The sequence below is a fragment of the Lichenostomus cassidix genome, chromosome 4, assembly GCF_008360975.1.
Source record: "Lichenostomus cassidix isolate B80296 chromosome 4, HeHo_3.0, whole genome shotgun sequence".
In the NCBI taxonomy this organism is placed as follows: domain Eukaryota; kingdom Metazoa; phylum Chordata; class Aves; order Passeriformes; family Meliphagidae; genus Lichenostomus; species Lichenostomus cassidix.
Window position 1 is genome coordinate 32,672,481 of NC_139484.1, and position 15,737 is coordinate 32,688,217.

General features: G+C 37.4%; 1 protein-coding gene across 1 annotated transcript in view; it reads left to right on the plus strand.

Moving 5' to 3' along the window:
- The window catches only part of KLHL2 (kelch like family member 2), a 55,703-nt gene that overhangs the window by 22,985 nt on the left and 16,981 nt on the right, over window positions 1–15,737 (plus strand). The window contains exon 5 of the mRNA XM_085058638.1: window positions 10,890–11,052. Within this exon, the coding sequence (XP_084914764.1) occupies window positions 10,890–11,052 (163 nt within the window). The remainder of the gene's footprint in view (window positions 1–10,889; window positions 11,053–15,737) is intronic.

A 15,737-nucleotide genomic window follows, 5' to 3' on the forward strand; every position in this document is an offset into this window, starting at 1 on the left:
GCTGTTGTACACTGGCTTGTAGGTGCCAAAGAGAAATACATAAGGCAGGAACAGAACTGAGAATGAGCACCAGAAGAGAGAAAAGTAATCTAGACTGTGGATCAAGAGGTATGAGGAGTGAATTAAAATTGTCCCAAGGCTTTAAAAGACTGTCTTGGACTATCAAATGCTAGTGTGTGTTGGAGGCAGAGTCATACTTCTTCCAGAGACTGTTGTCTTGTGGACTGAATCACAGATTTTCCCTGTCTCAAAATCTTTGTACCTTCAGAAGATGTTTGGGTGTTCTGGTTTTTGTGTTTTGGTTTCGGGTTGTTTTTTTTTTGTGGGTGGGGGGAAGGTGGGCTGAGGTTTATGAAACCACTTGTTTCTGCTTATTTGGAAGAGAGACTTGTGGGCAAGGGCGGTGAAGAGGCTTGTAGCTTGGCTATGTCAGCATGGTCTAAGCAGGAGCCGAGGAATGAATCAGAAACTCTTGGAGGAGGTGATGGGGTGAGAGAAAAGTGGGGTTGAGGCAGCAGTGTGTTACAGAAGAGATACTGATCTGTAATCCTGCACTTCAGAAGCATGTGATTCTGATTACTGTGGGAGGTGAATGGGAAGTCACCGAGGGATTTAAACAGGCATGTTTAATTTAAATGATAAAAAGAATAAAACACTTTTACTCAGCACTGCAGCTCTAAATATAACATCTGTTCATTTCCTGCATATTGTTTCTTTAATGAGTGATTTAGGAGAGCGTGTGGGCTGTCAGAGCTATGCATGAGAAAGGTGCCAAAAAGTAATTAAGGTAGAAAGTCCCAGTTATGCCAAGGACTGTGCAAGGTGCATCCTCTTACACATCAAGGATAGGCTTAGAGAAAGGGTCAAAAGATGAAGTACGAAAGCATATGAATAAAAACATATGATCACTTGAGCAAATAGGATTTCCTAGACATTTCTTTAAAAATAATTCTTGCATACCCACAGAAAAGAAACTTTTAAAGTGAGGTGACTAAGACTGTGTGGAAATGTTATGTCCTCTAGGTTGCTATTCCTTGGAATTTCAGTTCATATTTTAGTAAATCACCACAATGTTATTAGTGATCCTGAGCATTATAGACACTATCACTGTTTTGGGTTTTGTTAGTGGCAGGTGAGATAAGGAAAGTTTAAACTTCTCATATGTTTCAGAATTCTATTTATGAGTTGTGCATAGCACTGAAAATCTCCTGTAATTCTTTGAGTGGTCCAGAAATAACCATATCAAAGGCTTTTGAAAGTCAAGTTAGTTATAGTCCCTCCTAAATTGTCACATGATGGGCAATAAATAGATCAAAAATCCCTAGAGAGGAAAGGAACAAATAGGAATAAATAGTTGGGTTTTGCTGTATCAAAGTGATTGTAATGTGTCACAGGCTTCCAAAGGACCTATTTCCTTTAGTTTGGAAAAGTAGGTAGCAAAAGATGTAGGTGATGAACTGGTTTAAGGATTTTTTTCAAGATCAGACAAAAATAGAAGATCTCACTGCTTTCTAGCTAAGCTAGATGTCAGGCTAGCATGATAACAGACCAAATTTAATGTTGGAAAGTGTAAAGTAATGCATGAAAAGAAAAAAATTGAATTACTCCTACGTATTGCTATGTTTTACATTAACAGCTTTTCCTAGTATAGAATAACATACTGTAGTCACCTTAGAAAAACTTCTGCTATTGTAAAATAGTTTCTTTAAAAAGCAGCATAAAAAATGGCACAGCAGTATCTGTATGTCATTGTATAAATCTGCATTATCACCTGTAGCATGGTTGGATGGTCTAAAATATGACAGGAATAGCATGCTTTGGGGAAAGGCTTAAAGCCATTAAAGACATGGAAAAGCTATCATTTGAGAGAAGAAGGGAATTTAGGCCTATTCTAGGTTGACTGTGAGTTGACTAAAATAGGACTCTTATATTTCTTCCAGTGTCTACTTGTTTTAAAGACTCCACATACACTTGTAAAGGGTAAAAGGGTGGGTTACTAACTTACGCTGAAAGACAATAAGCTTTTCTTTAGAATACTTAAAGAGAAGTGCACAAAAACATATGTGTGCATACATATTGTGGTTATTATGTTTAGGGTGGGTGCCTAAATGAATAGAACATGTTGCTGCAAAATGCATGAGTGCAGCTGCCTAGGATGCACCAGTGAGCAGTGCTGCTTTCTGGCTGTGCTGGTTGGCTTGGAAATTATTCCCTGTGAACCTTGGGTTACCATTAGACAGGCTGTGTTTCAACGCAGGTATTTTCACCTCTCAAGGTTTGCCTCCCTAATTAGGTGAGATCATATGAGGTCCAGAACTGGGTTGAGTTCACCTGTTCTACTTTTCTCCATCCTAGGTTATCCTTTTCCCCCTTTCCTCGGAAAAGGGGAAGACAGGAAGGGGTGGTGGTGCTGGTGGAAGCAGAGCAGTGCTGTGAAGCTTTGTTTCAGCAAATACTGGGTTTAACCACATACTGGGGAGGGATGGAGGACATAACAGATTCTGTCTCAAACCAGACACCAAAATTGCTTCCAGTGTGACTCAGACTCTGGAGGAGATTCCTAGCTGGTTGTAGCACAGCTAGACAAAAACTGTTCTAACAAAGGCAGAATTTTTGCCATTTCCTTCTGGAAAAGGTTTCTCTTTTTTTCATGTAGTTAACTAGGGAGAAGTGATGGCTTTTCTTTTTAGAAGGCCTGGATTTTACCTGTTATTTGAACATTCTTCTGGAAAACTGAATTTATAGACTACCCTGGAAAATATGTTTACCTCTTTGTTTTATGGGCCAGCTGGGATTTGGATTCTGCTATTAGCAAGAAGCTCTAAGGATGGTGTGGCTCAAAAGAGTTTACAGACATGAATAGACTATTTGTCCAGAGAAGTTGTGTCTGCCCCACCCATGGATGTGTTCAAGGCCAGGTTGATGGGGCTCTGAATGACCTGGTCTAATAGAAGGTGTTCCTGCCTATGGCAGGGGGGTTGGAACTAGGTGATTTTAAATGTCACTTTAAACCCAGGGCTTTCTATGGTTTAAAAAAAATAAAAAAGGTTTGATGACCATTGGGTAGATTAGAAATAATCAGGGCTGACATCACAGGTTTTCTGATTTGAAAACCTGGTGCTTTCATCTAGGTTGTGGTTGCCCTTTAGCTAAACATTAATAATTAAGGCATGTAAACTGCCTTCTCAGACTGCAAGTTTGTATAACTTTTTTGAGTCTTTAAAATCATCACACTGCTAGGCTGCGCTCTTCTATGTTAAGCTGGATGAAAGCAGCTACATTTGTCTCAGCTACCACCTTTGCAGTAGGCATCCATGTCTCTGTTTCTCCTTGTGACCGTAAAGCTAACTGTGGCAAAACCTGAAAAGCAGCCCTTGCCAACTTAAAGTGAAGAGGTCGTTTGCTCAAATGAGTGCATGTGTGCTTGTTCATCTCCTTTTAAAATTCTAAGTGCTTATTATGAGTAAATTAGGTCATTTAAAGAGACTCTACAGTTGACCTCTCTTTACTTGCAAGTAGGTTTGGGAGTATGGTGCGACACATAAAATGCAATTTTGGAAGCTGAATAAAGGCTTCTTTGAAAATATTTCTGTTTTCTAGATATTTGTCATGCTTGAAATAATGAAATGTATGTACTGAACTTTTATCTGCAAAGAAAAATCAAATGGGAAGCTGTAGATGCTATTTACTTTGGGAATTTTGGGTCTACATACCTGAATTTTTTAAGCACAACATCTAGATTAAAGCATTTCTGAAATTTGTCACTAAGCCTAATGCCTTTTTTTATTTTTTTGTAGAAGTCCTCTGTGACATTTCTAGACTATAATTATGGTCTGTTGTAGGAAACTGAATGATAAGTAAAAGATTATCTTAATAAACTACAAAAACATAATTATAATGGTAAAAGCTTGAAGTAATCAAATGTGTTTTGAGTCCACTGAAGGACCATTTACTGCATATTAGATGTTAATCTTGGCATCATTTTTGTATTGAAGATAAGCACCATGCACAGAAATCACTTCTACTTCATGCTGTTTCTGTTGTCCTTAGTTCTTGCTTTGTATTACTTTAAGACTTGGTAGTATAGATGGATCTTCTGTACCAGAGAATGAAATAATAGAGAAAGCAGAGGTTCACAATCTACTATCTCAGTTATGCTGCTTTTTGTTTCCTGTCCAGTTTAGGATTTTGCAAATGGCATTTCAAGCCCTCTCTTTTAAATTGACAGAAAATGCTCAGCTATACTATGAGAACAAACCTTGTTTGTTACAAGTCAGTCTGTAATGTACAAAAAACCCCAGCAAACCAACAATTCTTTCCTTCCCCACTTCCTCTCCCTGCCTCTTCAAAGGTTTTTTGTATACTTTAGGAAACGGCAAATGAACATTTTTAGTCTTTTGTCAGGACTGTATAGCTTCAGTTTTAGGCAATCTTTTAAAAATGTTTCTATCATAGTAATGTTTGGTATACCCAAAGTCCTTGTGTGTGTCAGTGGATCTGAGGCTGAGGGTAGTCTGGTGCTGGAGGTGTGAGATGTTGCAGTTCAGTCCTGTAGCTGAAGCTCACTGAAAGCTCAAAGCATCAGCTGATGCAGCGATTCTTTATGTGGGTCAGCCTTTACAGAAAGAAAGCAGACCATGGAGTGTGAGTTATGTTACCCTGCCTACTTAATCTTTTCAGCTGCTTCTAATCCTTTTGCAGGGTAGCTATGTATATGATTTGACTGGGTAGCACTTCAGCTCCCATAATTAAAGAACAAATTGTCCAGTTCCTGAATGACACAATATCAGAAGTGGCTTTGTTCAGACTTGAGTTAGTCTCGTTTAAATTATGCTGTCCCTAAGAAAATATGAAGGTGTTTTTCTGCAGCTGTGTAATCTTCTAGACACTGAATTAATTAAAGTATGATGAAAGATTCTGAGCTTTCATTTTAGATTACTTGCTATACGTATAGTTAAATTCAGTGGCCAAACTTCAAATTAAGAGCCTTGTTCCTATCAAATCAAATTGTCTACCTTTTTTTCACTGAAAGAAAAATCTAAAATTCTACCTGAAATTATTTTAGGTTCAAGATGTTTTACTCCAAGTGATCGAATGTTTCATTTCTATTGCCAGTATCTTTTGAGAGAAGAAAGGGATATGAAAGGCTAAGCTTCTGACTGTTAACAAAAATAACCATCAGACTAGGAAATCTATCTTTCTTGTGTGAAAGCTTATGCCAAAATTCACTCTAACATGGTGCTTAAGGCACCGTTCTTAGGTGCCTTAAGGTAAAGAAGATGTAGGAGAACCCTGAAGCCAAGCAAGACTGCATGGTTCTCCCTTGTAGGCCAGATGGACAGCACTCATTATAGTGTGTGACTTGAATGAGTGGCTCTTCTGTTATTTCATTTGCTTCACGAATCTTGTTTCTGCACTCCAGCAACCACTAACTTCATCCCAAATCTCTTCCAAAATGTCCTCTCCTCCCCACTTCAAAAAAACCCCAAGAAAACAACAGAAAACCTACCTCTGTACCTAATGTTTTAATGAATAATTAGCAGTTCATTCAGACTAATCTTCTAAGGTGGTATCTCTTCAAAAGCTGCTTTTTAAGCAAATTGGTTACTTCCCATCAATTGGTCGTCACTAACTGAAGTGGACTCTTAAAATACAGGTCATGATTGTCGTTAAAAGGCAGATATGTAAAACAGTTACTTTTTCCTTATACTCTATTTTTTAATCTGTCACACTGATTTCCAAGTTGAGAGCTGCTTAGAATTTTATAGATCATGTCAATCATTTAAAATATTACATTTTCATTATTATATAATTATTTTCTACTGCAGTGGTGCTCTACCAATTTGTGTCTCGCACAAAGGGAATGTGAAGGAATAGGACTGTTTTGTGATTAGCAAGCTGATTCCTTCCTGTGATACTATGAAACTGCACCTGATTTTTAGTTGCATGGATCTCATTGGGCTAAAGGAAACATTAATACATCCATGTCTTCATTGTACAGTAGCCTTGAGGATGTTAAGATATCCAGAATGTATACTTCATAAGATACATGTCATCATGTTCTAAACTTGCAGCTCATGTGCATCTTTAACTCCAGTGCAGCCTCTTATTTTTGTATTTTAACACTGGAACGCTGCGCTTAACATGCACATATTGTTAGTGCAGAAATTCAAGCAGGGTTGAATTTTCCAAAATTGAAACTTCCACATTTTATCCCACAGATGCCTTAAAATATTTGTATCTATTTTGGTGGTTTTGTATGCATACTCCCAAATAGCATAATTTCAATGCCATGCTGAATGATTTCACTAGAATTTAGACTGCACTTCAGTTACAAACCACAGTTTTAATTACAGCACAGATGCATGTAGATGAGAATTAAAAAATAATTTGGATTATCTTTAACCACTATGTTAATTTCCTTCTTCCCTGTGCTGTGATAATGTAAACAGCAAATGAAGGAGCTTAGCTTGCTGAAATGGTTATTTAAAACTTAGAAATAAATGTTAAACCTTAATCTATTTCCTCAAGATTTTTTTATTACAGGAATTAACATAACTGCTATTCTCTGAAATTTATTTGATTTTAATGTTGTAACTGACAATATGCAATATCTGTGATTAGCAAGGATGTAACTTGCTCTTCTGTGTGCTTTGATGTTGTATTGTAGTGTGTTCAGATTCTCACGCATCTGCTTTCCTAGATTAGTGTCTTTCCTAACATTACAGATTTGTTTTCTTTCCTCTCCATGCAGTAAAGAATGGAATTTTTCTATTTTTGACAGCACATTATTCAATTCTCTTGGCATACACTGCTCTGATTTTTATTGGCTTATTTGCTTGAAAAGTGCTTCAGTGTTCTGAGAAATTTTGGGTTTGTTTATGTTGTGGGATCTTGTTTTCAAAACCTGCAATATGATCTTTCACTATTTTCATATTGACATTATTCTGATCTTAATGGGATTTTGGTGGTTATCAATTTGATTTGAGTAAATATTCCTGGCAGAAATCATAAGATTCCAAGAAATGTAAAAATATTGTAGATGAAAATATTGCCTTAAGCATCTTCATATATCAGCTATCAAAATATGGTCTGTCTAGGAGAACCTTCTAGTACAAAAAGGAGTGCAAAGAGGACAGCTTGGACAGATATAAAATTACTGGAACAAATTTATTTAAATCAACAGGCTTTCATAGGTTTAAATTTCACTTTTCAGTGAGTTTTTTTTAAAAGCAGTTTGAGGGGCTGAAAATTCACAGGTCTCCCTTTTTAATTGTTTTTTTTTTTCTCTTATGGCTGAACAAACTCAGTTTTCTTAGCTTCTCCTTGCAATATCACATGCTCCAGCTCTCTGGTCATCTTGGTTGCTCCTTCCACTCGACTTGTTCCCCCATTCTCTAGCAGGATACATTTCTTGTTCCCCAACTAGCAGGATACACTTGTGTGTTCAAGAAGTGGTACCAATCAAGGGGCTGTGCCTGTCAGGTCATGTAGCAGCCCTCAGGCGGGATGAACATCCTTGTCTGGTATGGAGACACTCTAGGGCAGCTGCTCTGACCAGCTTCTTCTGGATAGTCCATGAGGGGAGTTTAATGCTTGCCATGAAATTTACTGTTTTGAAGATACTTGATACCACACAGTGTTATGTTTTGATTTATTAGCGACATACTGCAATATGCTGAAATCACAACACAAACATGGTATAGCAGTTGAAATATACATTTGGGTCACCATTCCCATTACTGATCTTCATATGCCCACTGTCAGGATGGTGGGCATCTCCAGTTCACCAGGAGGGAATATATGGGCTAAAGCCATCTCAAGCCTATTGCTCTCTTGAGAGCTCCTTCTGTTGGCTTTTCAATGTTACACTTCTTGTGGGACTGAGCCATGTCACGTACATATTTCTCCCCCTGCTGGCCTGGCTAGCTGGGAAAGACCTTATATGCTACTAATTGTTTTAGAAAAGGCTGTTTGCATAACCTGATGGCTTACTGTACAGCCATATATCTAAAGCAAAAGTCACTCTCCAGACCCCCTTATGTGGAGATAAGTTTGAATTTCTTTATGCCACTTGGTGCTCATTCTTGTATTTCCTCCCTGAGTTGATTACCCTTGCCCATCTCCTCTCAGCCTTCTTTCCTTGTAGAGGTTTGTTCATCAGTCAGGCAGGCTGTATCTCCTTGGGACTGTTGTAAATGTGTTCTTATTGAGCTGATAGGCTACAGGTACCTGGAGAGGCGCTTGCCTGTTGCAGCTGCTCCTCACCTCAAAGCTCATCACATATGATTTTGGTCACGTGAGGTGAATGTGTCCAGCTGCACAAAGACAAACAGAGTCGTAATGCTGTCAGGAAATAAAAGAGGGAGAAAAGCTGCAAGCATCATTAATACCCTCAGCCCCTGGCATGTACCTGCAGGGCCGCAAGAGAGGGCAGCAGCCTCAGATGGTCTAGCTGAGTTATCGTGAAGGGCTTGAATATACTCCAGTGAAAACATGGACCCAAGTTCCATGCCTTAAGTGGATCCCTCCTGACTATGCAGGTGACCTTGCAGGTGGTTTTTGAAACAAGTACTTGCACCTAGTCACAGTCCTTTTTGTCTCAGTGGGGTTGGAAAGATGTATTTGGCTTGGTGGGTGCACAGAGCTTTGAGCATTGGCACGTCATTGCAGGAAGGAGAACCAAAAGGAAATAACCAGGGAAGAGTCTGCATAGGCTCATAAGGGTTAAATCATTTGCGCTAGGAAATCTAGCAGTCATTCCGAGATTCATCACCACAATTTTGACACAAAGAAAGAGAACACATAATTTCTTATTTGCCATCTGTAATAATAATCTGTTCAGTTTTCTTTGATTGTTAAAAAAAAAACCAGCCATGATGAAAATAAATTTTCATAGAACAAGCAATCGGAGAATTTTTTTTTGCCTCTGCATTTCTTGCAGTACAAAGCAGTATGCGCATTACAGTATTTTTGATCTTTAAAGGAAAGTTATGATACCCTCTACTGGCTATTTTTGGAAATAAATCTGAGCTGTAACTGACCAGTTTAGAGTCAGCAGCAGTTAAACTTGATCTGTACTGCAGTTTTAATCTAGGGTTTTTTTTTTGTTTCTTTTTTTTTCTTACGGATTTGTGAGGAGTTTGGCTTGTTTTGGTATTTCTTCCCTCTTTAGTTCTGTCCCTGGCTTCAGCAGAATGAATCTGACTGTGATGGAACTGCATTTTTGAACGCAGGTTGTTATGGCTTCCAGACCAACAGTTCTATAGGTACAAATGAAAATAGCTAGATGTTATCACAGCTCTTGTTGCCTAGTAACCAAAGCCCAATGTATAATTCAACAAGATAAATTCAATGCACTTTGCCTCTCTTTTCCTTTTTGGTAGCAAAATATAAAATACATTTAGATTTGAATGTTTTGTTTTCTGATTACTAAAATGTATTGAAATCTCTAACTTTGCAAGTTCAGTTACAATGTTCTAAGAAATTATGTTGATTTCCTGTAATGAAGACTGATCTGCTTCTTGTAACATTCCTGTACTGTTCATGTAAGTATGCCAGTGTGACTGTGCATACAAATATTAAATTATTTTCTCCGTGACATTCTCAAATTTCACCCTTCCATTTTGTATTCTGATTCAATGATTATTTTACATATTTTTCTTCTGGATCCACTTATGCAGTCAAGGATTGCTCTCAGAATTATTTGCTCAACGGTACTGATAACATGCCTAAAATTATCTTGGACTGTCCTTGAATTAGTCACTGAATTTGTTAGCAAGTGTGAAATGTTTGCTTTGGGACAAGTTGCGTAAATAAATACTTGTAGTAGATTTCTTGCATTGATTTTTGCTATGTAAGCTAATGATTATATCTTGTCATAGAATTAACTATTAAATGAATTTATCTATTCACTGTTATAACTAATCATACTGTAGTTCTGGTAATAGAAATTGTGTTAGTAACATCTTAACATTTGCATAAACATGCTAAAATAAAATAACTTCACTGTACAGTTTCAACTTTGTGCTTAATAACCTTAAAGCTTACTAAATTTGTTTCGAATTATGTGACACTGACTTTTATGCTTACAGATCTTCTCCACTTACTTTGTTGATTTATTTAATATTTTCAAGAATTATCTAAGGTTTAAACTAATTTTTAATTATTTTGGTTCGCAATACTGCTAAGTATTGCAAAATTATATTGCTTAGCAATATCTCAGTGCAATCACATTTGTGTCTTTTCTTCATTTCTCTTTCATTAACTGTTGATATTCAAATCAAACTCGTGTTAAATATATGATCCTTCATTTTTCCTGTCTGTAGTGATTGCCAGACTTGCCTGAATTATCATTCTTCCAAGAAGGTCACAGACTTCTGTGGAAGCTGAATTCTGTCCTTACTGGATCACTTGCATAAAGATGCTTATTTTTGATGCCAACAAAAAAATAGTAGTGCCCAGTGCTTGCATGCAAACAAGATTTACATATTCTATCATGGTCTAGAAAACTTTGTTTTAAAGAAATACCTAACGCTGAAGGCTTGGAAATGAGATGTAATTATTGAGTGCTTGGAACAGTAGGAAGGGAACTAGTGAATGAATATTGGGAAGAGTTTAAATACAGTGTGAGAGTTCTAGTTTGTGGAATGATTTCCCCAGGAACATGATAGTAGAGATGTTGCTTGTTATTTTAAATAGTATCTGTAGGGAGGTAAAATCATGCTTATGTTGGGTTTGAACTTCTTCAGTTGCCTAATGCTGAAATCTTCTCTCTGTTTTAGTCTTGGTTTCTCGATGGCTTATTTTGTTTTCTTAATATCGACAATACTCTTGTACAAGCTCAGTACTGAACTGGGACATTAACCAGCTGTTGCTTCTTCTTACAGGTACTCCTCCCAGCAGCTGGTCTCTTGCAACTGCAGGATGTGAAAAGGACTTGCTGTGAATTTTTGGAATCCCAGCTTCATCCTATCAACTGCCTGGGGATTCGTGCTTTTGCTGACATGCATGCATGCACAGATCTCTTGAGCAAGGCCAACACATACGCAGGCAAGTTATCATTAGCAGAGCCACAGCTTGGTATCTGTCTCTGTGGGTTCCATGCCACCCAACCCCACGCAGGGGAAACCAAGTTTTATCCAGCATATTGCAGACATGTGTCTCCTGATGAAAACTACATTTGATATGAATGTCTTCAAGAGAAATAAAATGTGCTGGCTGGACCACAGTTATATTTAAGCTGAATGGAGCAGCGTCTTTACACATTATTCTGATTCTGCAGGGTCCAAGGCATTTGTAATCCAGAAAGAAGCTTGCTGTTAAAGATTTTGCACTGTCACTTAGGGGAGGAAATCAGGAAAGAAGAATTAAAATATTCTGACAACTACCACAAGTCAAAGTACGTAGGAATTACATGGGGGAAGAAATAAGAAAAAGGCATTTGGAGGAGGTGTAGCCCCTGCAATGCACTGGCGAAGAAGCAAGAAATGTAATGCTGGGTATTACATTATCAGCTTACCTTATGAAAATCCTGCTCATCTAGCCCAAGACTTGAAATTTCCTACTATAAAGGGTACCTATAGTCACATTCCACCACCTTGGCACAAAGTAGACAGAATAGACAGAAGTGCATCTTCTAAATAACAATATAATTCAACCAATAAAATTCTAGTTTCTGTGTAAAGAGCACTTGCCATTGGATCTTTAAATATTTTTTCAGAAAAAATTGTTTATGGAATTCTTAATTTTATTACTTAAAGCACATGATTATGGTGTGTATTGTCTAACACATTAAAGACTGTGTTATTCATATTTGTAAGAGGATTGGCCCATGTCAAGTCTTAATATTTTGAAAATTAGGTTCTTGTTTTGCTTGCTGTTAACAAGAAAGGCATTCAGGTTCTGTGGTGAAGTAACTGTAGTGATGTGTAGGGGAAAAACAGCAAAAAAATTCTCTTTTTCTTCATGCTTGTGAGGCTTCAGAGACAAAAATGCTGAACCACAGTTTAAGATAGATGCAAACAGGCTGAAGTGAATCCAAGGAAGTCTAACATGAGCATTAGCAAACATACTAACCTATGACGATGACAGTGAGGACGAGAGTGCTCTCCGTTAATAAACTAAAACATTAGGAGGATGAGAAGGAATTCAGATCTTCCTGTGCATAAAAATGACTGAGAGTGAGTAAGCTTAACTGGTACGGTATTTTTAAAGTAATTTCAGATATTAAGGAAAACATCTAACTGTAAAAGTAACAAGAGATCAGGCAAGCTGACTGTTGAATTATGCTCTTTCCATTGTTAGGCAGTGTAAGAAAACTGGGGAGATTAACTTCTGATTTAGATTGATTCAAATCATGTCTGTGTGCAAAACTAGATTATTTGAAGTCCTATTAAGCTTATACTTTTATGTGTCTGCAAATAATTTTTTTTCTTTAATAGTTCAAATACATTTTTTGCTGTTGGAAAAAATGTAGTTTCAGTGAGTATATTACTAAATGGGTAATTTTTAACATAATAGATGAAAACCTTGTTTGACTGCTCGTGATGCCAAAATAGGTTGCAAAATGTAGCTGACAAAAAACTAAACAAAATATTGCATAAGCTTGTACATTTGTAGCATAACATTGTATCCAAAACTGAGGCTTTTAATTTGTTCAAGGAGCAATGATCTTATTGTTCTTCTGTGTGTAAAATGCCTTTGGGCTTTGATGTTTGAGTTGATCCTGAGCATACTGTATTGAGGAATTACTTTTTAGCAAAATTACTCTTCCCTGTAAGTTTTTTTGTGTGAAGAAAACCTCCTGTTTTATGGGGTTTAGCTTACTAGTCGGTGAAGTAGTATACTTTGATTAGAGCTTTAGTAGTAAGTATTCAGCAAATAAGAAAATAAGCTTGAAAATTCAGAAGTCATGGGTTGTCAGAGGTTGGGGGTGACTTTCAGGTATGCTTTCTTACATGCAGCTCGCACTATCTGTCCAGTCACAGATCATTTCCTCCTTTCAGTGTCTATTGAATGTTTCATTTCTACTTCAGGTTTAGAAAAACTGAATTGCTTTCCATTTAATCCTTTCCCTTCTACCTGTCTTCCCCTCACTGGTGATTTGAGTGTTCTCCCAGTCATTCAGGTTTGCAGACTTGAGAACTTGAACTCTCCTTGGCCATTTTCTCCAAACTACCCAGCTGTGTGTTGCTCTGTTTCTTCCCTCCCCATCAAATCTGCTCTACATTCCCATTTGCTGCTATTAAATCCATCTCCGTCATAACTTCATTTCTGTTTGCTAAGGTAATTTTACTACTTTTGCAATATTTCTTCCCCCCTGGATGAAATTCTAGCCTCTCTTTGGATTTTTCAGTTCAGCAGAATTACCCTCACTTGAATCCTTTATTTCATTTGTCTCACTCTACTATTTTCATGCTTGGTACTAGCCTTCTCTTTCCTCCCTAATCAAACCACCTTCCATGTCTGCCAAATTCCCCCCAGAAGCTTCCCTTATTGTCATCAAATTCTTGGAGTACTGCTGCCCTGTATGACAAGCTGCCAGCTCAACTCCTACTGTGTATTCGCTGTACCTGTGGGGTGGATTTTAGAGCAACGCGTACTTTGTTCTTTCTCTTGAGATAAATATGCTGTGTATAGTCAGAGTGCACAGTCAGGTCCACTCTCTGCATTGCCTTCCTTAATCCCTAAGGATTCTAAGCACTGTCAGGCTTAGAACAAGAGAAAAAAAAAATAAATTAAAAAGTAAATGTCCTGATAAGGCTGTAGAGAAAATACATACAATTGCTTTGCATTGCTTTTTGTAACTTTCCTAAAATGTACAGTGACCAATTAGCATCATTAGCCATTAGTACAGAGTTAAAATTTAAGATTTTCCTGAACTAGAGCACCAAGTGCTTCAATTCACATGTCCAGGTCTAAATAACAGGCTTTTTGTTGCCTTGAGTAAATTTAGACCTCAGAAGGGCAAGGACTATGATGAATGCTTTCAGTCGTCTTCATTCCTAGAAATTCTGTTTTCTGGTATAGATTTTTTTTTTAAACTCAAGGGAGATTATAGTATTTCTATCAAGAGTGATTGATATGTGAATTAAAAGTGTGAAAAGCTTTTCAGATTGTATTTGAAAGTACTAGCTTTTGTAATGCATACCTTACTCGAGAAGCTGTGATGTGTACATTACTCAATGACTTTGTGATACTTCTGTTTAGACATCTATGAAAAAAAGTTTTAATTAAGTCCTTTCATCTTTGAGTAATAACATCAAATTCAAAAAGCTATTATATTTTTGACCTTTTGTGCAATAGGAAGCCAGACATAAATATATTAATTAGGGCTAATGTTCAGATATTTAATGTTTTAGGGAACACATTTTGATACAGCTGTTGCTTAATTTTGAGTTTTAAATTATTTTTTCTAATTTCTGTTCTGACTGGGCCTTCATTACTTCTAAACAAAACCTCTGAACTACTTCAGTTACTTCTAAACAACCTTTGTTCAGTTTAGTAGTTGAAGCTAATATTTATATATATTACTTTCTAGAAATACAAATTCCAAGACCCAGTCAAGACCTCAAGTGCAGTATTGGTTAAATGTGTTTTGAGAGCACAGGAACTGTGCCTACCTGGTAACTCTCCTTCCCTGGCTCATTTTGTTCAGGCATCCTTTTCTGTGCTCAGAGTCTCTGCAACAGAATACAGGCAAGGGAAAAGAGGGAAAAGGGAAAAGCTGTTTGTTGGTCCTAGCTGGGACATGCAAGATACTAGGCTGAGCACCAGAATGCTCAGTACTCCTGATAAAAGGATCCAGGGAGGAAGCATTGGCCTTCATCTCTCCTTGGAATTGGCTGATCATCAGTCTTGCTGAATTTCTGTTTGCTGAATCCCTGATTTTCTTTCATACAGTTCTATACATTTTCAGGTCAATATTTTTCCTCTTGAATTTTCAGGCTACTTACTGCCTGTATCTCAGCCATCATAGCTTCTTTTTTCCCCCCTGTTCTTATCTCAAATGGCTCTTTGTACTTTGTCACAGCTTTCTTACAACTGAAAAAAAAATTCTCAAAAGTCTGAGCCAAAAATACATGGCTGTGCCATTTCAGAGTTAAGCCTTGTATCACAGGCAGCTTAACTCCCAGAGCACATATTTTGGGATTAAGGCTCCAGAAACTAGAATGAGTACAGAAAAGGATTATTAGATAGAAAAAAGTAGTGAAAATATTTCCCTGCAAGAGAAAATGAAAAGCATTTTGATTATTAACTTCTCCCAGTCTTTATTTTGGTTACACTTGCTATTTCATATTTAGGAAAAAGAGGCAGTGAAATAGACAATGATAACATAAAAACACATGGATGCCAAATGGATCAGAAGTTATTAAAGTGAAACTCTAGAACTTCCAGTGGGAATGAGAGCACAACTGCCATTAAAATTGGAGCTTCGTATTCCTATGGTGGGTTGGTCCTTCTGTAGCAGAGTGCAGTATTTCTAGGAGAGTCATTTACATGCACCTGTGATGCCTATGGAGCAGTCTGAAAATAGTGGATAATTGGTACAGGTTACTTGGAATGAGCTTCTGTTGCAATTAAACTTCAAGATGCCACCTGTTCTCATGATGTTCCAGAAAGCAATCCTGCTCCAGGTCTTGTTGCACGTGCACAGTCAGAGACTGTGTACAGCTGTCCTCTCATCCTTCTTGTGTGAGAATTCCTAGGAAGAGTATGTGGCATGAACACTGCTA